Below are 25,348 nucleotides of genomic sequence, written 5' to 3'. Positions count from 1 at the left end.
CAGCTGTCGGGTGGGAAATGGTGTCAGGCACATACGTGCTGGTGGCCAGGCCCGCCGGGATGCGTGCTTCGCTGCTATCCTGGGCTCTGAGGTAGCTGGCTGCTAGGCAGATCTGGGCTTCCTGGCAGCCCTGGCCTCGGTGCTCAGCCAGGAATTTGCAGCAGGGCATGCTGCCTGTGGAAGCCAGGAGGACAGGGAAAGCACAGGCTCTGCAGCCCAGACAGCTCTCTGCTTCTCACCACCGGCACAGAGCTGTGACTCCAGGCACTGGCCACATGCCCCGGTGTCTGGTGTGGGATTTTTCTGCAATACAGAGAGTCCAAGCTTGGCTGTGGACTGATTTGGCAAGCCCAGGGGATGGAAAGCTTTCAGGACCTGCTGTGTCCCAGAGTTTCTGATGAGAAAGCTGCACTGTGGGGCACTTCAGGCTGCTGGGAAGGTGCAGTTGGGTAGGACAACCCACACCGCTTTAGAGAATACATGCTGGTGGACTTGGCTTGAAGGTGCACAGTGGAAAGTGGTACAGGGACAGAGCAATCCTGAGGTTACTCCCTGACTACCTAGTGAGTGCCCCAGACGTGATCCAGAGACTGACTGGGTAGAGGCAGATGGAAAATTTAGTTTTTAGGGTACCAAGGGATGGCAGAGATGCAGCCTTGTTTTTTTTTTTTTTCCCCCACACACCAAAATTTACTGCAGCACTGGTCTGCAGAGGGCCAGGAGGGGACAGCCCCTTTCTAGGGAAAACACTGACTCACTCTAGCAGCTTCTCAAGGCGCCTCCCTCAGTTTTGTCTCCTTATTGCCTGTTGCCTTTAGCCAGGCAGCAAGAAATGTCTCCCTGTGGTGTGGTGGCACGCACACAGTGCGGGGATGAGGCCCTCAGTGCTCTACGGAGTGTTAACACTGGCTAAGGGCCAGAGGTTGCCCTTAGCATCCCTGTCAGGGGAATCTGCTCCCCTCAACAAGAAGAGGGGAATTGGGCTCAGGGGCACTCCTGGCTTAGGAAGATGAAGCAGGCAGAAAAAAAACATAGTGATGCAGCAGGGTTTTTTTTTTTCTGCCTCTCAGCTAGGTCTGCTGTAAGATGGTCAGCATCTTGTAAAGGGATGCTGCTGCCTCCAGAGAACGCGTTTCTGGCGTCAAGATCTTTGAACAGCAACGTACAAATAGAAAGAGAACCTCTTGTCTCGTTCCCAAAGGGTATGGCTTTGGAAGGCTGATCACTAGGCCACTGTGGTGTTTGTCCTTACGTCCTTTAAGCGTGGATTGTGTCTGCCCAAACGCTGCTTGCTGGCGCTTTTTCTGTGTTGTGGTTCAGATGTGTTCCCAGCAGGCTGGGGCTGTGACAGTTGAGGTTCTCCACTGCTCTTACTTACAAACACAGCAGGAATCTTAGAAAAAAGTTCCAGGTCTTGTTCTATGTGTCTGTCTTGCTGGCACCTTTTCCTTTTTGCCTTGTGCCCAGAATGCAGGTTCTTCTCCCTGTCACCTCTGGGATTGTCCGTGGACACAGGATAATGCTGAGCATTGCTTGAGCTATTCTTAGAAGGACCATGAGGGGCTGTGCTCCCAAGGCGAGTCTGAGCCACAGGAATTTCATCCATGGACTCAGCAGACTCTGAGTGATAGTCAGCCGGGGGTCCCGCCGCCTGGATGGGGCCGGTGTTGCTGGGGGGCACGGAAGCTCTCGGAGGGAAAGCTGGCACTGCGAGGCGAAGGCTGTGGGAAGAGGAGGTGGCAGCAGCTGTGGCTGGGAACTCTAGAGATGGAAAGAAAGAGAAAAGAAAGCTTAAGACGAGAGACATCCCTCAGCCCCACAAAGATGTCAACAAGCCCAAGAACTCTGATATGGATGATCCACTTGTGTTTAAAACCCCCATACACATATTTATGAAAATTTTGATGTGAAAATGTAATTCTCCACTCAGCAGTGTACCCTACTCTGATCACTTCAAAGTGCCTCAAAGCTCTCAGAAACACTCATCGTCCCTTCTTTTCTTAGACCAGTTAACTTCTAGTACTGGGGTTTCATGACATTTCTCATTTCTGTATGCTAGCAACCAGAAAGCTACTCCAGATGGCCGGCTATCAGTCTAGTTTCACAGATGGACTGTTGCACATTGAAAATTATAGCAATTTTAGGGAAAGCAAAAGTTATGGCATAGTCTTTTTTTTTGGAGATCCATTCTTACATTTCAAGAAGTCAAGAAACACAAGGGTTTCTCACCTGTTCTGTTGAAGTTCTGGCTAACATAATTATGAGTGCATTTGTTCATAAAGTTACCCAAACATGTTCAGGATCAGATACTCAGTTATTTGTTCTTGAGTTCTTCAACTTCTGTTTTAATTTTCATCTTATATTCTACCCTCTGAATTCATTTGAATTATTTTTTCCTAATTTTGCCTTGGATAAAAATGAGGGAAATTCAGCCAACTCCTTGCTATAGAATAGCACTTGTTTAGCGTTTTTCTTTCTTCTTTTTAGAGAGTCAGAGAACTCCTGCCATCTGTGTTGCTGACACAGTTGCCTAAGTAGCCTAATATTGTTTATGAAGACATAGCTTACCCTCTTGCACATCTGACTAATTTTTCCTTTAAAAATGAAAGCAGTCCTTGCTAAAGCTCTTTGCTACCACAACATCTTTTTCTGTGACTTCCTCCTCGGAAATATGGAACTGAAATGAGCATCATTATTGTTTAACTGTGCTGCTATAGTAACAGCTTGATCAGAATGATAGGAGCTAGAAGAGTCCTTCTTCTCAGCTACCCTTGAACTAGCAGTTCGAAGAAATAGCCATTTCAACCAATTTTTAGATTCAAAACTGTTTTGGTCTTTACAAGGTCCTCACACTCTCTGCTTTGTTCTCCATTCCATTCCTTTGTGCTCTCCAATTCCGGTTCCTGGTGGCAGCTCTTGCTCCTCTCCTACCACTTCTAAAGCTGCAATCCCTAATGAAGAGCAAGGAAAATTTGGCATCACAACCCTGTTAGTTCTTCACAACACAGCTGCTTTCAAAATAAAGTTCATATTTGTTATTCTCATGGGAGTTTCTGTTCTTCACTTTTTTCTTGTCTCTACTTTCTGAAGTCATGTTCATATTAAATTTTTCACATTTCAGTGAACTGGAACAGTTACGAAGCAAGGAAGCTGACTGACGCACTCTCACCTGACTGAGGACCTGGGAAAGAGGGCCAAGGTCTAGCATGTGGTTTAGATCTGCTCTCCGTTGCTGAAGAAGAAGTCTTGTGTGTCTTCTTTCGTCTTTTCTTCTCTCTCTGCAAAAGCAAGAAGCCCCAAAGTCACAAAACACAGTATCCAAAATACAAGTGTAGTTGAAAAGGAAGCTTTCTTATCATTTAGATGACAAAACTTTGATTAATAAGCCTGGAGGAAAGGGGGAGATCACAACCACCTGCCATTTGAGGAAGTGGGGAAAGCATCTGGATGTAGGAAAAGGAATATCAAAAAACTCAGAAAACTTGACTTTGAACACGTGCTTTATACACTAAAGCTTCATGTCTGCATACATCATATTTCCCTGGGCAGATACTTTAGTACCATAATTGAATGTATGAACTGTTGGATTTTGCTCTACAGAAGCATGCACAGTGGTATAGATACAGTCACTGAACAGCACTGGAACAGCAAGATATTGCACAGGCTCAATATTACAGCTGAGCTGCAAGCTTATGAAGCAACAGCAGAATACATCTGATCACGTGTGTGAGCTGAGATGGGAGAGTATTGTTTGGATGTCATGACTGCAGGGCACGGCCAGCCCTGCACATACACGCTGAGGACAGCAAGATCGAGTGTAGAAAGGATGTAACCACAGCCTGCACCAGAGCGAGTTTGTACCCATGCAACGTGATGAATCAGCAGCAGCAGAGGTTTTGGTATGCAGGAAGTCTCCTGCTTACCTGTGAAGGGACTGCAAAGTGAAGAGATGGGAGGTCGGGAGAGGCGGTCTGCTCAGGATCAGCTTCATCGTTGTGGATGTAGAGCTTTGAAAAGCTAAAACACATGGCAGATGTACAAGATGATTTCCTTAGACACTACTTTACCCTGACGCCTATTTTCTTGCACATACCCAGTTTCAGTCAGGCTGACTAAGGCATCCCTTGCTTTGCACAGCACTCCCAGCATGACTGCAGGGTAGCTGTTCCTGCGCAACTGTGCACAAAACATAAAGGATTCCCTCTCCCTTCCCCAGGGACATGAGTTAATATGCAAGGCTTAATTAAGAGAGAAGGATGCTGTTTTACCATGACTGCTCGCTTTGTATTAAAACTATGCTGATTCATATTGTGATTCAGGTCTCCTGACAACCTGAAATCGTATAATTATAATGAGCTCAATATAAGAATTATGGGACAAAACCACCCAGAAGTTTAAGATGGTAACAGAAGAAAGCATTTTTTTTTTTTTTTAATTATTTTTTTTTGTGATGCAATGGCTCTTAGCAACGTATATTATCGGTACTCTGTGTTGTCATTTGGCTTCCACGTGGAGTTGAAATTTGATTTTGACAGAAAACCCTTATGGCCTGAGAAATTCAGATAATCAGAATTCAGATACTCAGATTCAGAAATCTGAGATATTCAGATATGGGGATATAAATACTGAACTGGTAAAAACACAACCTAAAGATGTTTTTGAGCTTGATCTCTTATAATCTACTACAGAAAAAACTCTAGGGCAACTGGAAATGAGATAAGGCTGGATTTTCTGATGTGAAAGCGCTCTAGGACATCACATTGAGCAAGTCACTTGACCAGCTGATGAATTGAGGCACAGCAGCAAAAATGTACAGGGTCAGGGTTTTAGCTGAACCTTCATTGTATCTTCTTACATTTTAACTGAATATGGAGAGTATTCTAAGATGAGGGTCTGGGAAATATATTAATTAAATGTCATGCTAGACTTGAGCTTTAAATTAGACCTCTTCCAAAAAAACTTGGAATTGTTAAGTATACGAGCAAATGCTACACTTCATGTAGACATGGCTTGTAGGGGCCACCCAGATGGTGAGGTATGTACAACAAGCTCTCAAAACTGCTGTAGCTGGGTATTCTGTTTAATTCCAAGGCAATCACAGATATTGATTAATTGTGACTTCCTACACAAAAATGCTCTAAGCCTAATAACAAACTTTACAGGCTTTCAGATTTCACATTTGCTCGCAAAGCAGACCATCTCCTTTTTCAGTGGCATTGTGGAAACTTTGTTACAGCTTAGGTGGAGCTCCCAGCTTTATTTCAGGCAGCTTTAAATGAATTTTAATTTAAAACAGTCTAAACAGAGTGCTCTTGGAATGTTATTTTCCCAGAGGAGCAAAGGCAAGCTTGGTCAAAATACCAGTGCTCCATACGTTCCTGAAGTGACTTTGATGACAATTTCCCATTTAGCATACATGCTGTTGGGAGAGTCCTATCTATTTACTTTACTCACCCTTTTCCTGAAGTTACTGTTGTGAAGTCCTCTACTTGAATACTGGGGTCTGTATAGCCAGGGTTACCTGAAAAAAGGTCTACTTCCTGAAAAAGAAAAAGAAAAAAAAAATTAACATTTTCAGAACAATATGGACACAGTGGAGAAGAGGGATTTTCACTACTGAAGTGTTTTCTTCCTCCTTCCTCAGCCATATGCCAAACGTATCCTGTCATTACATCCAGCACAGCTGAATCTCAGCAGACGAGTCTGTTGCTTAAGATGGAAAACCAAGATTGAGACAATTAGAAGTCCCCGATTCATTCATTTAGTCCAGTCAGTATTTCATGTGACTCAAAATCACATCAGAGCACACTTACAGAGGCCAGCTGAATCATTTCTTGGGACCACATTCAAAATATCACTTAAAGCCTTCATTAGTTACACAGATCAATAATAGAAGTTAAGCAGTGAATGCAGAAAAGTTCTTTTAAATTCAAAATGGAGGAGACAAAACTGAAAGCATGCAATAGACAGGAAAACCATAAAGCATTTAAGCATTTTCTGTTTCTTGTGTGAATGTTTTATGGCTAACAACTGTGCTATTTAAAAAAAAAATAAAAAAATTTAAAAAGGGCAAAAAAAAAGCAATATGTTACTTATTCTCCTCAGGTACAGATGAATTCCAAGTAATGCCATCCTGACTTTTGAAGTTGCATACCAGCATAAACATAAAAGAAGACGACAAATAAGCCTCCTAAATCCAAGTAGCTGAATTACAGAAAAGGAGCTCCCAGTTCTCCCCCCAGAAGGATGCAATTAGGATGGTCAGAGGTTCAGAGGACCTCTGCAGGTTATTATTAATTGATGCAGATTAGGAAGCCCTGATCTCAAAAAATAATAATAATAAAAAATATATATATATATATATATATTAAAAAATATAATAATTAGTGAGACAACTTTCAATATTTTAGTGTGCAGTGACTATAAAAACCCACATATATTGTGAGGCAAAATTTAGGTTATAAAGATGGGGGGGATTTTGAATGCAATAGGCATTAGCTTAATAAACAAAAGCCTTATGCACGGGAAGACCTATTCGGCTGAGCAGCCCGATCAGCAGACTTGAGAAAATGAAGTCAAAGTTGGACGTCCCACAGACAGGTTCCTGAGAGACCCAGGGCCTCTGCAGTTCAGCACATTCATAAACAGAAGAGCAGAACAGTGAGATGAAGTCTGGTGATGATGCTCCCTTATGTAAGGCAATAAAAATGAAAGCCAACTGCAAAGAGCTGCAGAAGATTCGTGTAATATTGAATTACAGCGTGATAAAATGGCACATGAAAATCAATATCGCTAGATGTAAAGATGTAAAGTGATGCACTTGGGAAAAGGAGTGCAAACTTTATATACAGAGCAGTGCTCTCTGAACTAGAAATGAATTCATGGAGTTGCATATTCAGTGGCAGCCAAGAAATCATTTCAGCTGATAGGAATGAGAAGAAAAGGCATTAAAAAAAAGCAAAGAGACAATGGTTTCATGTCACTGGATAAATTCATAGGCAGCCTGGACTCTGTGTTCTCTACATCATTCCAGCCTCTTCACCCACAGAGGATCTGGAAATAGGTACAGAGAAGAGGGACAGGGCCAATGAAAGGTATCAAGCACTTTCTGTACAAGAAACAGCTAATGGGCCAGGGCCCTTCAGACAAGAGGCAAAATACTCAGGGCAAACATGAGTGGCTTGGAGTACACAAACAGGGAATAACTGCTTCACATCTCAACAATACAACGCTTAAGGAGCATCAAATGAAAAAGGATCAGGCAACAGCTTTGAAAGGAACAAAAGAAAAGCTGTGGTTTTGATACGGCATGGAGCTAAGCTGTAGCACTCACCACCATAGGATGCTGCAGGTGCTAAATGTTACATGGATTCAAGAAGAAATTAGAAAAGCTTGAGTCAGCAAGCAGCAAGTACAAAGCCATTCGATGCTCTGTGTTCCAGAAGCCCCTGACACATATTGCCAAATGCTGGGAGAGGGTACTGGGGATTATGCTCCCAGAGTCAGAGCCAGCACACTGCCCTGATCATCTTTGCCCAGCCTTCTTTACACGCCAGCAGAGAAACTTCCAAATTTACTAGTTGCTTTCAAAAATCCTGGCATGGAGGCCTGGAGTCTCGGTACTCATATAATTGTAGATAAGAGGGCTGCCAAACTGGAAAGAGTTCAGGCTTGTTGCATTTTGTAAAGTGCTCTTACTTTAATTGGTCTTGCAAATATGGAAAGAAAGAAAAAAAAAAAAAAGAAAAAAAAAGAAAAGAAAAGAAAAAAAGAGGTGGAAAGAAATTTACAACTGTCTTGTAGGTGCTAACATCAAATTTGAAGAGAATTGGTTCAGCAATCTTGAGGGCTTGAACTTTCTGGTTTGCAAACTATGAAATTTTGGGCTCACCATTACCAGCAGAGTTTACCCCAGGGCAGATTCATGATCTGCAGAAATTCACCCTGTATATATTTAATGTAGAACTTGTAACTCAAGACATATCATTGGTCATTATTGACAGAACATCAAGTATACATAAATGGTTCCTTACAGCTCCTTGAGGACCAAATTCTTAACATTTACACTCAAACCTCATGCACCTGAGTCTCAAATGAAGGAGAGCAGACACAACCTCATGGCAATTTGAAGCAGCAAGCCTGGAAAAAGCAGGGTGGGGAGATGCAGGCCTTTCCAGAGGAAAGCTCACCATGGCTGCAGTGAGCTGCAGCAGGAGACGTCCTTGTGAGACTGTGCACGGATACTGAAAACAATCAGGACTCAACATGCACAGCACACAAACAACTGCAGGCCTGGCATTTCAAAGGAGGATAACAAATGATGCATCTTCAGAATACCATGAATGATTCCTTCCAGGCAGGCAATAAAAGAGCCTTTTAAAATCCATTTTGTGTATTTCAGCCTTTTAAATTATGTATAAGCAAAGCAGCCACATAGAAGAAAGTAAAGCATTAGAGCTGACAAGCAGAAACAAATGGAAGAAGACTCGATCAGTAGAAAATGCAATGTTCCCTCAGCGTGACGAAAGCTACAAGCACAGTGCAGAGCCCCAGCCTCTCTCAGCTCCCACAGGACGGCCAGCTGTCAACTGTGACAGCAAGACAGAGCCACCCTTACTGCCTGGGTTGTTAGCCTTCAGCTCTTACTCTTCCTGCGAACAGACTGCTAAACTGATTTGAATCTCAGTTAGCAAAGCTCACGGCCAACTTATAGCTCCTGGCCATGCTCAGACCTCCTCTGAAGGCTGAGTACAGCCGTGCCCACCCACAAACCTCATGGTTACAAATATTGACTGTTCTATAATTGTCTACAGAAAACAAAAACAAAAACAAACAAACAAACCAAAACAAAACAAACAAAACCACTGTTACTTGCACTTGCTGCTTTGGCTACAGTAACAGAGGCAAAGGCTCTGTGTCCAACTGTTTTATGTTTCTGTGATATCTGAACCGTAGAAGTGTGCAAACAGTGCTTTTATTTTCTGCATGTCCTGAAAAAGATTTCACAAGTGTATAAGAATCCTTCAACCTGAACATAACTGAAGACCTAACCACAGACAAACATGGAAAATGGAAACCAGAACCAACATCTAAGCTTGAAGAAGCCTCAAATACAAGGACTGAAGGGGAATTGCATGTTTCTTCTTACTCTCTACAATTAACGAGCAGCTAAGACAAAGGTGGGAAGAACATGATTTCTATTTTATGCTTGCAAGATCTTGGATCAATTACAAAGGACTTCTGTGTTCAAACTGAAGGCTGTAGTCAACACAGCTTACAAAAGGCGAGTCACTTGGTGTACTCCTACTCCAGTGTATTTGTTTGTGTTTATCTCTGGTTGCTATGTAAGGAACAAGGAAAATCTGGTGGGTTAACATTTTTCTTAACAATGTTACTGGGCATCTTCCAGTCTTTATTGTTCCCCAAGGTACGAACTGGAGCTCTGAAACACAGAACTTTTCACCCTGCTTCTTCCTGGCTTGCTGCTACAAATTAATGAGATTCACACATAGCTGGACAAGCAGCAGGGCAGACAGGAGAACAGGACTGAATGGGCACATCCCTGATGTACCCCCCCCCAGCCAGAGTCCACCTCTGTTCAGATGTATTTTCAGCATCAATCAAACTTTGGTAACTAGGAAATCATTAGAGCTAATGTTTTATTATTGCTCTAATTTTCATGCTCTCTGAGACAAAGTGCCAAACATCCTGGTTGTTATGGAAACCTCTGTTTAAACTGAACATTCAAATTTTCCAAGACAGTAAAAAAAAAAAAAAAAAGTATATGAAAAGCTGGGGTATCCATATTGTACAGAAAGGGAATTAGCTCACTTCCCCCTTTCCTTTGATAGGGGAAAGCTTTTAATGTGTCCAGAGAGATCCCAGTATCTCTACACAGAACACCTGGATTAAGCTTGGGTGTAATTAGTTTCTTGTGAAATATAAAACTGGCTGTATAGGAGGCAAATCACTTGCATAAAGCTAGGTAGAATTACATTGGGATCGCAGAATCACATAATAATTTAGACTGGGAAGAGCTTCTGGAAGTTTCTAGTAAATCCCCTGCCCAAACCAATACAAATGTTGTGCAGTCAAATTCTGAGTAACCCCATGGACAGAGTTGTCTTGCAGCAAAATAAATTACCCTGAACCTCTCAATTAATACTGCAATATTTGCCACTGCACAGTGCAGCAGGACTGAAGCCTTGTAGAACTCCTTTACAGCAACACAGATCAACATCATGGTAATCACAAGGACCCTTATCACTGCGTAAACGCAAAGAAAAGCAAAGCTATCTGGGTCGTTTCTGACCATGACTGGCGCCCTTTTCTTTTTCAGAAGCGTTAAACTGTTCAGTATTAGCTGCTCAACAATTAATCCCAGTTTCTCCAGTCCTAGAGCCTGCCTGCTTTCAGTCATGACCTACAATACCACGCACATGAGCCAGCAAAATGCAGTCTGCCACCAGAACAGATGGTTGTGCCCTTTCCAGTGACAGGTCCTTCCCACTCTTCAGTCATCCTCTTTCATGCTGACACAAGCACTTACGTGACTGCTTGGTGAACCAAATGGGAGGGAGCTGGCCCAGCTAAACACTACCTCAACTATTTTTTTAATAAAGCTTATTCTTACACAGATAAATTCCCCCACCCTGTTCAGTGCATGACTGTAACAAACAGCTGTGCTGGCAGAGCAGAAGAGATAGTCCGGGGCCCAAAACAAGTGGCGGAAGAGAAGGGGTGGGAGTGATTCATTTGAAATCAGGACTTGCTTATGCCTGGAGTGTTCATCAAGTCACAGGCCTTAGACTCTCTCACATCCTATTCTACTCCACAGAAGTACTTCAAAAGTCTTACCTGTAGCCACTGCCTCTAACATATGGAGCTTGCAAAACTGAGGCAAACTCTACACGGTGAACAAGTGGGGCTTTTTTACAAGAAATGGATTGAAAGTACAATGAGTACCTGACTGGGGATCGCTTGGGAGGGACAAGATTCCAGTTGCTTGTCTGCCTCTTTGGCCTCTTGCTGGGGACGCTGCTGCAGGATGTACTCATACGTAGTCAGCTTGTTCCACACTGGGAGGAAAGAGAGAGCTGTCAGTGCATGAAAGGCCCCTCCCAATTTTACTTGCCACCCACGAACAGCCTGAAAAACTACACAATATTTAATTAGGAGCTATAAATATGAGAAAACTGATACTCTAAGAGAAAAGTACCATCACACTGTCTACCTTACTACATTCTTTATTGTGATCACCACAACACTTCCTCACAGGCACAGTGTTCAGCTGGATGTCTGATGCCTCATACACACAGTGCAGCCTTTTAAGCTGTCACAATTCATTCAGCTCATTTCAGAGCAAAGCCATTATTCATATCCAAGATGTGAGAAATCTCTATCATATAGAAAGCTCAGTGAGCAGTCAAAAGGGATGTAATGGTAAATGTAGAAAAGAGATTCAGAAGGTTAGTGTGTCCCATAAAGAAGACTGAGACAATTAATATCCAAAACAGTGAGCACCAAATGCCCGACTCATCTCATGCCAAATAGACATATCCAAAGCTCCTATGTGCCTGAGTTTATATGCTCTTAAGGTCTCCCACACACAAACACATCTGCTTCCATGAATGAGCAAAAGCATTTTACATTTCTGAGCAGCTTGGTTTTCTCATGAGATTCAAAACATCCAAAATTAAGACATTCCTCCCCTCGTGACCCTGATGTAGTGAGTATTTTTAGATCACAAAACCTAGAAATGGATGCTGCAGCTTTTTACTGCACAGCCTGGTAAGTCTTATTCATGTTTATAGTAGCACAGCAGTTAAATCAGATGCCTAGGATATGGGACATCTAGACTAAAATCCTCGCTCTGCCTGAATATGTTTGTACCCCTCAAATACGTTCCTAACCCTCAAAACCATGCCATAAACACAGGACTAGTTCATAGGGAACTGGGGAAGAGCAGAGGAGAAGGTGCCCCTCCTATTAAAGCAGTGACCGTATGAAGAAAAAAGAATCTAATATCCATTTGGCCAGGAAGACAGAACATAAAGATGAATGCGAGTCTGAAGCCAAGTGATTAGTGAATGCATTTAATGAGGATGGTACCAAGTGCTGGCAAATGCTACTAGAATTGAATCTGAATGCATTATCTGAGAAACAGAATACTGCCTCAGAAGTGAAGGGCTATCTACCATTTTTAGTTTAGAATTCATTGGTTTCTGAATACTTAGCAGAGCAACTTTTAAAATATTTTAACATTTATTTAGTCAAAAAATACTACGTTTGGCCAGACAGCACATAATGTGTAACACATAATGTGCAACACATAATCAAAAAAGACACCTCCCTCCAAAATTCTGCAGATCCATGCTTCCCTGAATGCCTCTACAACTGAATCTCAATCAACACTTGATTTTGAACACACATGTCTACTACTCTGAAAACAATCTACTGTGTTAGCACCAAGTAGTTAAAACCAGGACAGAAATTCTGAAAAGTTCACTGTGCTTGCAACACAGACAGATCCAAAGATTTTCATAGCTAAAACTGATTCAAGCCAGTTTGTTGCTTTTTTTTTTTGTTTTGTTTGGTTGGTTGGTTGGTTTTTTAATGCAAAATTTAAAGGCAATATCAGCCATGGGGTGCTATTTTCATTCTATAATTTAATTACACAGGAAAAAAAGATTCACGAAAAAACATTCATGAACAGTAATTATGTTTCAAAAGGGTAGTTCATTCCAATACCTTAAAGTATTCAGATGAGACCACTGAAAATTACGTGTGAAATAAGATGAATTTAAAACACAAATAATATGTCTCTCTCCCTGAATCTCAGTTGTCAAAATAATGCATACCTTGTAACATACAATATAGGCTTCAATGTGGTAAAGTTGCTCCTTTTAAGCAAGGACTTACACAACACACTTTTGCACAGAATGGAGCACGGCTTAAACCAGCTTCAATAAAGTAGCAGATGTCAACATAATAAAATAACAACGAAAATTAACAGTAATTAAATTCTGTCTCCATGTAACTCATAAATATTTTAAATTGTGTCAAAAGTGAAAGTTAATTTGGCTCAAAATTTATTCTGAAAGAGGAAAAAAATCCCTCCAAGAAAACAAAAAAAATCAACCCCAGAGTAGAACTGGTGTTAAACATGCATGTTTCTCTTTGACAAGAGAAGGAACGACTTTATCCCAAGGAGGGAGCACCCTCTTGTGGAAACTGTACACAAAGACAGGATAATCTACAGCTCAGCACTGGACAAAATCTTTTCTTTTTTTTTTTTCATTCAAAAGAAATTTTCCTGGAGTGACCTCAGCATTGTGATGCTTTTAGTCTGCATTGCTAGGTCAACCTTTGAAATCTCCAGGCATCACACCATTAACCAAGTCAAGTCAACTTTTAATTGCATCAAGAAAGCAAAATTGTAGTCTGTGACCAAATCTGGAACTGCACTGATTTGTGCTGGCTTAATTTGTGTTCATACCTGTATCACTGTTAATGGACAACCTAAGAATCCACCCAAGAATTGTCTGTAAGTGGTCTTCACTTCCGCCACATCCCTTCTCCCCTAGTTTTTGCACCGCTGACTTATACATGAGTCTCACTTATAATGTGAGATCTTCTATCATCACAATTTATGTAAGGCAGACAAATAGCATGGCCTTCACTTCGCAGGATGACTGAAAAAAAGGTTTTTGATGACCATTTGACCAGGCAAAACTATCCCTTCTATCCATCAGGAGCAACAAGTAGGAGATCTAATATGTGGAGCCTTTCTGAAAAGTTCTCTCTCTGAGTTCCACAAATCATTTCGTGTCAGTAAACCTACCTAGCACTGCCTTTGTTGGGGACTATGTTGTTGGGTCTATGCTAGGAGCCCTGTAGGACTAAGCCAACCTTAGAAGTTTGTGATCAGTACCGAGCACAGAAGATCAATGCCGGTTTTACAGAATGGCAAAGCACATGGGAGTGCACCTTGCTCACATCACATTGTGCTTTAGCAAGTCCTACAGCATGAAATTGTCATTACACAGAACTAGCTGGGATGCAACATTAATCAGCAAACCAGATAAATATGATCTGGATAAACCTCATGTGGGCTATTTAAAATCCTACACATTTATATATAAAGTCTTCCATGACTATATTAGCCAAAAACAATTTAGTTACTTTTTTTTTCTTCCATTCAAGAAACCTTGTACTCAGGATGCCATCCTTTAATGTTTAGGATTTACTAGCAACTGTCCAATTACTATCAAAGACATTCTAGAAACGGCTACTGATGTAGTTCAGCAAGTGAACTCTAAGTTTATCTGGATTCTAAGTTTTTGTATGATTTCTATGATTCAGCCTGGAATGAAGGAAATGGTACTGCTAGGGGGTGGCCCTATTAGAGCTTTCTGAGGTAATGACTTCAAGATGCTCCTGGGGAACCACTAAAGTGGGAAAAGGTTTTTCACTGGCTCCACTCCACCCTTTTGAAAGACACAAAAAGCCTCTAGATAAGTCTCTAGACACAAGCCATCTGCCTCTAAACAGATAGGCTTCTCACTATCCCTAGACGAAAACAGTCAGAGATGAGATGGTACATTTAGGCCAAATGCACGCTCTGGGGTGCATAGTTATTCTACGGATATCTATGAGGTTAATTTGCATCTTGGAGACAACAAAAACACCTATCTGAGGTCTTACAGACAGGATGAAACAGATTCATCCCAAGTCAAGCATGTGTAGAGTGTTTTCTCCCTGATCGATTCTCAGTTGCCCTTGATGAAAGAAAAACTTGAGTGACCTAGTGGAATTCAGAAACAGCATCTAATGGGACTTCTGCACACTGCAATAAGAGAGGGCCTCTAGGGAAAATCAGAAGTATAATGTTAAATTCCAAGTTTTCACCTCTTCAGTGGTAATCTTGCATGTTGTATGCATAGTTGTAACATAGGTGAACACAGAATGAGTAGAAGCTAAAATGAAGGAAATGAAATGGGGATACGGATGACAGGAACATAATACCTACTGAGATAGATGTGAAAGTTCAAGAGGTGGCCTAGCAGGAACAATGTCACTAGGCTCAGTAGAATAAAAGTCCCAGCTGGAACCAAAATGGCTGGAGCCCCAGTCTCAACAGGAGAAGCAGGAAGAAACACAAACCAGACGTCTGTGTGGTTCCTCAGAACTGTAAATCAAAAACAGGAGAGGTCAGCAGATTGCCCAGGTATCTCTTACGTGACTTTACATCTGGAAATACTGTTAACTCAAAAGTGGCTGCAGGCCCATTATGTACTTGAGGCTTAAGAAACTTTATATTTGCAAAGCCTTTAGGAAGAGCAGCTTAGTAGGCTCTGGAAGGAAACACATTGCATCACCTCAGCAGAGACACTCCTGTACAAATATAACACAAAAGGAATAAGGAACAGGAGTTCCTCCTCAGTGGCAAAGCCCATGGAATCCAATTCCACATGCAGCTGGTCCTTGAGATATGCTGGCTGACTCACGGGATGCTTCACTGAAGCATTGCTGTTACCTTCGTAGTGCTGGTCAGAGCGAAGCATCATGGGGTTGATGAAGAACTCCACAAAGACGTAGCAAGCAACGAGGAGCAGAAGGCCAAGGCCCAGAATGGCAGACAGCACGCTATTCAAAAAGAACCTGCCAAAAAGGTGAGAACTCTGAGTGGCTTCAATAACATCACACATTGAATTCCAAGGGCAGACAACCCAAATTACTGTGGCACTTTCACAGATGCTGGGCAAGAGTCTTATTTGCTACCCTGAGGGACTAAACTGTGACGTGTTAGAGCAATTCTAGTTAGAAGGCAGTTAAGAATACCTAGAATAGACAAAGAGCTCCCTGCACAAAATCTAGCAGCAGTGTATTGTGGCAATCAGCAGTAACAGCTCTTTGCTTCCTGTGGTTCTAGTGCAGAAAAATGAGCTGAGAAGCAATAATCAGTGATAGCCTCCTTATTCTTTGCCTTAAACCTGGCCCAGATTAGAGTTACCTGTATGCTGCTGTAACTCCTGCCAGCTGGCAGGAAAGCAGGCAGTTTGGATTCATGTTGTTTCAGAGATGGGAACAGCAGTATGACCATGGTTCTATTCCCACTCCAGTTCTCACAAGCATTAAGGACAGTCAGTTACCATCACATAAGCTTTTCCTAATACCAAATAATAAGAGCATGTTTTCTGTTTTTACTTGTAAACACTTGACTACAAAATTCTAAGTGTAGGAATTGTATCCCTGGTTATGGGGATGGCATAGTCATGCTTGCATTTTCGATCTGGTTTTCTCATGACTGACTTTATGCAGCTGGGATCTGAAAGAAAAGTGGTTTTGCGTGGCTCAGTCCAGATTGCACTGAGATGCAGGAGCATCCCTGGAAGGGGGATATTACTTAAGCAGCGATGTGTTCTTGTTACATTGCCAGGCCCTTACCAGTAATTCCTCTCTCCCACACAGTTGTTGAGCCATTTGCAGTGGTGATCAAAGCCACACACACATTTATTGCAAGTTCCACAGTGCTTTGATTTGGCACTCCTGCCAAAGAAAGGGTGGTGTTAGAGTGGCAGCACCAACAGGTTCCCATGCCTTCCCAGTGACACAAGCACAGGGGCTTACAGCAGTAGAGATCCTGGTAGTCATGAGAATACCTCTGATATTGGGAATACTTAAACTACCAAACATACTGGCCATATTGGCATTGTTGGACCAAAATCCCAAACGCTGCAAAGTTTGTCTTTTTAATGCATTGTGTGATTTCTAATTTAGAGATCCCAAACTCTTTAGCAATTCTACAAATCTTGGTCTTAAAGTCTGCCCTCCAAGCATTTCTTGCTATCCAATTAGCATCTAGCCAAATACAAGCACACACACACAAGTTACATATTGTTCTCAGATCTAACATCAACATCCAGGTAACACAGAACAGAATAGTTCTCTCCACACAACACAAGAGCAATTAAATAAAACACTGAACCATGCACACGTTTGACAGTGAGCATCTACCCAACTAACAGAAGCCTGCCACAGGATGAAGTTTCACTGGCACTATAGAGTTAAGGGTTTCAGGGACTCGCTTTCAATCTTAAAGTCTAACAGTAAGAAGAACGTTATGGTGAAGTGTAATGGTGAGGAAGAAAGATAAATAGAAGAAAAAGAGAAGATACTTACACATTTACATCACAGACATGGCAATGATGGTTTTCAATGACATGTGCATGTTGATTACGATTGAAGGTGGCCAGAGGCCCTAGATAGTTTTTTTCTCGCACATTTGCATCCGCAGGATCAATGGAGACTGCAGCAAGATGAACAACTAAATGATAGATAAAACACACTCCTGGACACTGAAGTACACAGTTAAGGATTGTATGAGTGGTTTAATGCCTATATATTTATCCTTAATACACAAAGCCCACACAGACGAGAAATATATGGCTTGTAATTAGAAATTACCATATAACTGACTACAGCACATTAATCTGAGCTTTATTAACAAAGAAGTTTCCCTATCTCATGATAATAAATATCCTCTGCAAAAAAAAAAAAATTAAATCTACAGGAACAACCCTCCTTATAATGTACTATTCTGCCTCGCAGAAATGTCCTCCCTAGCACAGGAGTTTTTAAAAATTACCTTTACTTACCAGAATCTGACCCCATGTGCAGGCTCTTGGAATAGGTCCACACTTCTTAGTCCATACAGAATCCTTGGAAAGGAACAGTCAGTTAAGGCCGTGCACATGCCCCTTCACAAGACCAAACTTCCAAAAAAGAGAAAAAAAAGTCACATCAAGTAACCAGTACCAACCACCTTGTTTTCCTTTTCTTTAGTCTGAATCCCAAGCAAGAGGATCACCCCTTTAAATTAGGGTCCTAGAGAATTTACAGACAGAGAATATCCAAAATTTCTCATCAAAATTGTTTTTTTCAACAATTATCTGTTTATATTCTTAATTCCAAACTCAGTAGCAAGTGAGAACAAATAAGCTTTAGAAGTACTTTTGATCAAACCTCAAGTGACTGCCAGTATTTGGAAAGACTACAAAGCAGCAGCTTTACATATCTGGAAAACCACTGTGCTCCAGAGTCTGCTTCTCAATACACTGTGATAGATGAGCATGCATGCAACAATTAATCTTCCAGTTTATTTGCTATAAAACCAGATATAAACACATCATTGATCACATTAAAGTCTATGGAAAACACAGAAGTGTTGTAAGAAAATAAAAAGAGAGAGAGAGAGAGACATTTGTGCTGTAATAACTGGTAATAAAGCTTTGGGATACATTAATCTGATGAGTTAGAATGACTTTAGACTGAGTTATGAAGATATTTGGCATTTAAATTTATGAAGTTCAAGCCTTCATAATACCAAGGATTTCAGTAAGATAGGTAGTTGTAAGACAGCTGTGAGCTAAGGATATTAATAATACCTAAATCATGCAAGTGTAAGTAAAACTATAAGCAAAAGCATCAGTTGCAATAATATTAAAGGTTGTATGGACATATGAATATATGAATACCACATGTACGAATTACTCCCAGGAGCATCTTTTCAGAACTCTTCCCGAAATTCTGTCTGTAATATTTCTTGTTTATCATGTTCTGCTAAGAAAGTTTTAAATATGAAAGGCAAAAGAGACTGCTAAAGGATTTTCTTGTTTCCATTTACAGAACAACGTTAAATATTCCCCTTGGTTTCTGCCACAGTAAGACTGACACATTTGGAGTAATCTTTGTACAAATTGCCGGAGATTAACCTAGCAAGATTTTTTTTTTTTTTTTCTGAAAAGCAAATATGGTGCCTGTTTAATTTCATTCTAATTTGACCCTTGACAACAGGAAGTCCTAAATACATCAAAATGTGTGTACATATATACGTACGTACATAAATCTGCTTTGGCTTTGTTTGACATTTCAAAACATAGGTCAGACTTCCTGACTTTAATCTCACTCAGCCACTTTGTCAATTTTATTTTCACCAGGAAATACGTTGCAGGAGAATTGACAAAACCGAGGACAGGAGGAGGAAAGCGTGCTCAAGCTGGGCACAGAAGGAGGTGCCTTGACAGCATGAGCACCTCAGCATCAAACACTGCCTGCATTTGGAGGAAATAGATGATAGACCTCTCCTCCTATGGTCACGCTACACCACCTTGTATTTCACAGTCAGCACAGGAAAGTGAGGCAGCTCATCATGGCAAGGATGTTTGGGGGCCTTTTTCCCTATGACTTCCCTCAAACGCTGCAGCACACTTGTAGAAAAATATAAGGCAAAGGAGATGCATAGGCAGGAGTAGACAGCAGAAGAGCTTTGGAGGCAAAGATAGTGAAACGGTGTGATAAAGGAGACAAGCAGAATGCTAATGATCTACGTGGAGGACAGAGTGGGTCTCAAAATATGTTTTTTTTATAGACAGAAGATCAAGATTCTGGCTCAGCTGCTTCTCCTATGCTTTATATGCTACCTAAAAACATTTATATATCTCTCTATATAAAATAAACTGTTGATAGTTTATTACAGTTCATGCTCTCCTCTTGACCAAAGGATACGATATAGCCAGCGGGCAGCCAGTGGAGGGGCAGGAGAGGAACGAGGATTCCAAAGCCAACCAGTGCAAAGAAGAGGTACAGCAACCAGGCAATAATCTGGAAAGGGTGCAGGGGCCAGCTCCAGCCATTCCTTCGAGCGCGTTGGACCTGCACCTCAGGAACAGCTTCGCCGAAATTCTCTGGAGCTGTCTTGTTAGGAGGCTTATTGCAGATATTCATCTACAGAAATAAATAAAAAAAAAAGGAAAACAAAATATGTGATATAAAAATATGGTGACTGAGCCCTGGTCCTGGAGATGTGCTCCAAAAGGATGGACAGAAAGTCTAAGAGACCACGATAATGCATCCGAGGGAAGATTTCTCTGTGCAGTGGGGATTAATGATCCATAGTGACAAAAGGGGAAGAACAATTACACACTCTAAAAGCAAGTGCCAATAGCTGCGAGAAACAACAATACCTCAAACTTTTAGATAAGGGAAACTTGCAGGTTTTACCAGTCTTTTGATGAATCTAGACCAAAATCAAGTAAAAAGAGCACAGGGTGACAGCCTGGAGACGAAGTATGATATGATCTGTTTGGGGGATGTGTTCATTTCACAAAGCTGTTTCACAGGTGATGGCAAAACACATGCTTTCACCTGTCTCATGTATGCCATATATTCCTTTCAGCTACTGACAAGAAGTACAGTGAAAGCCAATAGCCCCACTGGAGCACACGGTCTGGAATCGCAACTTTAGAACTACACAGCTCCCAAGACAACAGAGACCCCTTTGTCAGCAACAAGGGAAGTGGAAAGACTAGAAACTTCAAAAAAAAAAAAAAAAAGTGAACAAAAAGGGGAAAGGAAGCCTGAATTGCTCACGACACAACTATAAAGCCAGCTGTTGCTAGAAGAAAATAAAACAGAAGGTTATGTATGTGAGAAAAATCTCAAATAATTTTCTTCAGACAGGATCTCCTCTGAAGCTACTTTATTCATGATTGCAATGACAGGTGTCCTGCCAATTAGGAGCGCATTATAGCAAATAAATCATAACCTTTTATTCCCTATTATCTGATATTACCTGATCACCTCCCCTGTTTCCTCATTGGCTGAGTACTACAGGTTCACAAGCTACTCAATGCTCTTCTATACCATATATGTACAATTTTTATTTTTTTCAACCCTTTAATTTCTCCTTTTTCCCTTTTCTTACTTATGTTTTGAGAACTTGCGATCTTTGTTTTACTGTTCTCACCCTGCTCATCCTGTTTTTCTCAAGCTCCCACCTTATTTTGGAACGGGGAGGCCTTCTGCTGCCCACTCAAAGGAAAATACATCTTTGCTCTCAGGGGCTGAGAGCACCCCATTAATAACACCATTATTCTAGCCTAAGAATGTACTATTTGAATGCCCAATTTCATTATCAAATCCTTTCCCAACAAGTTAGTCCCTGCCTCAGGTGCATACAATAATTGCCCAGTGATCATTCTATCCCTAGTCTCAGCTTGGTGTCCCCAAAAAGTAGTACTATTATCCCAGCCCTTCTACGCCCATCACATTTAGGGTTTCGTTAGTTAATTTAAGCCCTGATACTTTACAGGCCAGTGATGACCTAGCTGCCCCAATGTATTGGGTTCACATGGCAAGGTTCTGGTAGCAGGGGGCTGCAGTGGTAGCCCCTGTGAGGAGAATCCAGCAGCTGCCCCCTATTAGATAAGGGCCAGTTCCAGATGGCTCCAAAGGCGCCCACCGCTGCCCAGGGCCAAGCCATGAGCAATGCAGTTTAAATCTCCATGAGATCACATCCAAGAGAAGGGAAATAAATAAATAAATGCTGCACAACAGCAGCTGGGAGAGTGAGGAGTGAGAAACCTCCCTGCCGACACCAAGGTCAGTGCAGGAGCCCTTGCTGTACACTTTTGCATTTATCAGGGAGCTAGCTTTCTGAGAAGCCCCGACTCCTTAATTCTGAATTTATAACAGCAATCTCTCCTCCTTCTTCCCCTCCGGATACTCCTGTTTGAAGTGGCCGGCCTGGCCACACTTTAAACATCTTCTCAGAGCCTGTCCCTGCTAGGATTTAGGCTGCAACACAGGTAGCTTTCCTTGTCTGTCCTTCCTTTATCTCTCTTCCTCTCCTTTCCATCCTGGGCCATCTATCTCTCCCTCTACCCAGGACGCTGTGAATACCACTTGTTTTGCTCCCTGCTTTTCCTTCTCATCTCCCTCCTGGCGTACACCTTCATACTACCTACACTGTTCACTCCATCCTCCCACCTTCTGGAGCTTTTTCTGTGTATCTGGCCAGGCTTTAATCCCAAAATGAACTTTAAAGAGCCGTTGGGCTACCAGGTCCCCAGGATTCATCCCCAAGCACTTTCTCATTCTGACCTTGAGTCCCTCGTATGATTTCTTTGTTGTGGGTTGTCATTATTTCTGTTGGATAAGTGGATATTTCTGCTCTGTCAGAATTACTCTTGGTCCTGGGGGAGGTTGTTAGATCTTTCCCATTCTTGCATAGCTGCCTGTTGAATCACTCCCCCCCCCAAACATTCTACTCCAGTGAATAACATACTCAAGATTGACATTTCCTCCCCCCCAGGAATACAAATTGGGCCTTAGAAACAATTTTGACTGTTCTGCTAGGCCCTCAATTAAAGACTTCATTTCCTTCTCAAAACTCCTAACCTCTCTGCTGGTAAGGGGAGAATGGCACCAGCCCTGCACGGCCCCGCTGGGACCCCCCTCCACCTCTGCTCCCCAGCACAACTTCTCCAGGGACAGCATCAATTGCAGTCCCCGTCTCCCCTCCTGGAGCACCTGCTGCTGCCTCTGGTGCAATATTGGGATTATAGGGAGCATAACTTGATTCCTCCTCCGAAAAAGGAGTCTTATTGTTTACATATAAATTTCAAGCCTGAATTTACATCAGACAAATATTTTGGCCAAAATACTGATGCTGAGCACCTCACTTCACCGTGCTTGGGGTACCGTACGGCTAAGGGCCTAACCCCCCGAGATTATCTTTTGCTCATCTCTATTTCGCTTCATCCCTCTCCAGCCAAGGGGACTTCATTCATCCCCTCGTGGGACTACAGAACCTCACGGATCAGGACCCCGCACTCTCTTTGCACTAATGTGTCTCAATCACACTCCACAAAGAGTCTCCCCAAACCCAACCCGAAGCAAGATACGGTAAAGTTTCCCTTACCTCGGTCCGTGCACAGCTTCCTGGTTCAGGTTATCATCAGTAATCCCTGTCCCTGTACCTGATCTGGGCTTTGTATGTCAGTGCTGGCCTCCCTTCTCCCCAGAGCTTCGCAGAGCCTGTCTTCAGATTAACAGTCTCGGTCCTTCGCCAGCCATACCAAGACGACCCACCACCCCTGACGGGACCGCTGAAATCAGCAGGGTGCACCTTCCAGTCTGTGGTGGCAAGAAATCTTCGGCAGGCGACAAGATCCCGGACGAGCCCTCAAATTGTGAGAAAAATCTCAAATAATTTTCTTCAGACAGGATCTTCTGTGAAGCTATTTTATTCGTGATTGCAATGACGGGTGTCCTGCCAATTAGGAGCACATTATAGCAAACAAATCCTAACCTTTTATTCCCTATTACCTGACACCTGATCACCTCCCCTGTTTCCTCATTGGCAGAGTACTACAGGTTCGCAAGCTACTCGATGCTCCTCTTTACCATATATGTATAATTTTTTTTTTCAGCCCTTTAATTTCTCCTTTTTCCTTTTTTTCCCTCCTTCTTATATTTTGGGAACTTGTTATCTTTGTTTTACTGTTCTCACCCTGCTCATCCTGTTTTTCTCAAGCTTCCACCTTATTTTGGAACAGTGAGGCCTTCTGCTGTCCACTTATCTACTTAGCATTTCTCCTTGTTATGACTACACAACTACCTTGGAATACAGAAAATCAGTGCTCTACTGCAAAACCACGACTTAGTTTCTCACACATGTGCAGGACATCCATGCAGTAAACTGCCAAACTATTCAGCTGTCCTAAAACGTCTGGACTGCCAGCACGAGAGAGCAAGATTAACTGCAAAGATGACTTACGAACCATAACTGGAAGGTTCTTGATGTTTATGTGTTTGCGCAACAGCTACAAGCTCAGGTGCTATTTCAATTTGTGTTGGATTGTTAGTTGTTGCTCTTTGCTTGCCTCGGAGCCAGGGTGAACCTTTAACAAAACCTGCCTTGGTAAAAGAAACACATCAGCTCTTCATTCCCCGGGACAGCAGAGAGTTGGGTTTCTCTGCTTTCAGCTAGTCCCTTTGCACATGAGTGTGCTGAAAGATGAGGAGGAGGAGGTCTCTGGCTCACTCATGGTATTTTTGATAACAGTACCAGAAAAATTCCAAAGGGCTGCAAGACAGCAAACATGCTGATGTGCTGAAAGAGCAAGCAAAACGGTTCAGACTTTGGTATACCAACTGCACCACCAGTCCAAACAAAGATGACTACTGGGGTAAAGTGATAAAGAAGTAGGAGTAAGAACATAAAATAATCTAATTTATGCTCATCAGTGCAATCTTATCAGCAACCAGTTTGGGAAAACAAAATAAAAAAATCTCTAACTTTGAAGAAATTAGCAATGTCTGCCTACATTCACAGTTCAAATTCCTGCATGGCCACCAACTGATCAGTGATGACAAAGTTATTAATAATTCGATATTTTCCTCATTAAGGTTGTTGAAAACTTGCTTGCATTTCACTCTGAGCTACCTGTTACAAAAACTGCTCAGATTACCAGAGAAAAACTCCCAGGTTTCTCCTTTCTCCTAAAAAAAGCCTGGCTGCAGAGCCAGTTCCACGCAGACACTGGAACAGACTCAGACACTTTCCTGAGACTGTTTTATAGCATCATGTGTTTTTAAAGTCATATAGTAGTTTTGTATGGAGAGAAGTTTTCACATGCAAACTGTGCCTAAAGCTGGTGTAAACTACTTCCTAGCTAAACTTCTTACGACTACAATCACCCCGCAACCGATTCCTAACACACTTTGCAGCAACCCAGGAGACAGCTGTGCGATGCCGCCCTCAGAAGAGCCAGACCAGCGCTCCTCTTGCCTTTCCCTCACCGCTTGAAGGTTTCTCCTGTGGTTACACACCGATCATCCGCTGACGGTGACGAACACCGCTGCTAAGTGAGGAGGCTGCGGGACACAGCCTCTCCCTCCCCAGCCCCTCGCGTTTCCACAGCGAACGCTGAGCACCCACAGCAGGGTGCGAGGGCACGCTGGGGGCTTCCTCGGTCGCCGCTGCGGAGAGGCCACACGCTTGACGCTGGTTATTAACTCGGAGACCGCCGCTTTCTCCATTCGCAGTCCCCAAACGGGAGGACATGAGGACGGACAAGGCACGCAGCGAGCCAAGCAGCGAGGCCCACAGCCTCGGAGGAGGCAGCGGGATGAGACGAGGGCTCTGGGGGAGCCCCGAGCGGCCACGCTGGGGGCCTCCACCACCGCCCGCTCCTCACCTTCTCCCCGCGGAGGCAGCTCCGGGTGTCCCCGCACCCGCCTCATGCCCGGGGACGGGCGGCAGCTCCCGGTGCCTCGGCGGGCTCAGGCCGCTGGGCCCGTCGCCATGGCAATGGCCGGCCTACGGCGGGGCGCAGGCGCCAAGCGGCGCCGGGCGCGTTGCGCTGCAGCGCTGCTGCTTGGCTCCTTTCACCTCCCTGAGCCAGCTTTGAGGTGTTTTCAGGAGATTTGGCCACGTTTCTGCAAAATAAAACACAAAACAAGGCTCCCCAGGGGCTGCGCCTGAGGGGTGAGGATGGTG

The 25,348-nt window shown here is 42.8% G+C and overlaps 1 protein-coding gene across 11 annotated transcripts; it reads right to left on the bottom strand.

Annotated features, from left to right (window-relative positions):
- Nucleotides 1-1,032: 1,032 nt before the first annotated feature.
- Nucleotides 1,033-25,185, bottom strand: ZDHHC1 (zinc finger DHHC-type containing 1). 11 transcript variants are annotated; one of them, XM_068693821.1, is made up of 12 exons: nt 25,047-25,185; nt 19,570-19,788; nt 17,185-17,360; nt 16,450-16,551; nt 15,539-15,663; nt 15,032-15,190; nt 10,966-11,078; nt 5,455-5,540; nt 3,924-4,017; nt 3,170-3,278; nt 2,852-2,951; nt 1,489-1,761 (listed from the first exon to the last, which is right to left on the bottom strand). In XM_068693821.1, exons 2-12 carry the CDS (start codon nt 19,786-19,788, stop codon nt 1,632-1,634), a joined length of 1,413 nt encoding a protein of 470 aa, XP_068549922.1. In that variant the 5' UTR covers nt 25,047-25,185; the 3' UTR covers nt 1,489-1,631. The 11 variants fall into 11 exon arrangements, with proteins under 11 accessions (XP_068549912.1, XP_068549913.1, XP_068549917.1 ...); XM_068693811.1 differs by lacking the exon at nt 2,852-2,951 and having other exon boundaries at nt 1,033-1,761; XM_068693812.1 differs by lacking the exons at nt 2,852-2,951; nt 25,047-25,185 and adding an exon at nt 22,766-25,023 and having other exon boundaries at nt 1,033-1,761.
- Nucleotides 25,186-25,348: the final 163 nt, after the last annotated feature.

The sequence above is a fragment of the Anas acuta genome, chromosome 10 (genome assembly GCF_963932015.1).
Source record: "Anas acuta chromosome 10, bAnaAcu1.1, whole genome shotgun sequence".
Taxonomy (NCBI): Eukaryota; Metazoa; Chordata; class Aves; order Anseriformes; family Anatidae; genus Anas; species Anas acuta.
Note: the sequence above shows the minus strand (reverse complement) of the source record. Positions and strands in the feature narration are given on the sequence as shown.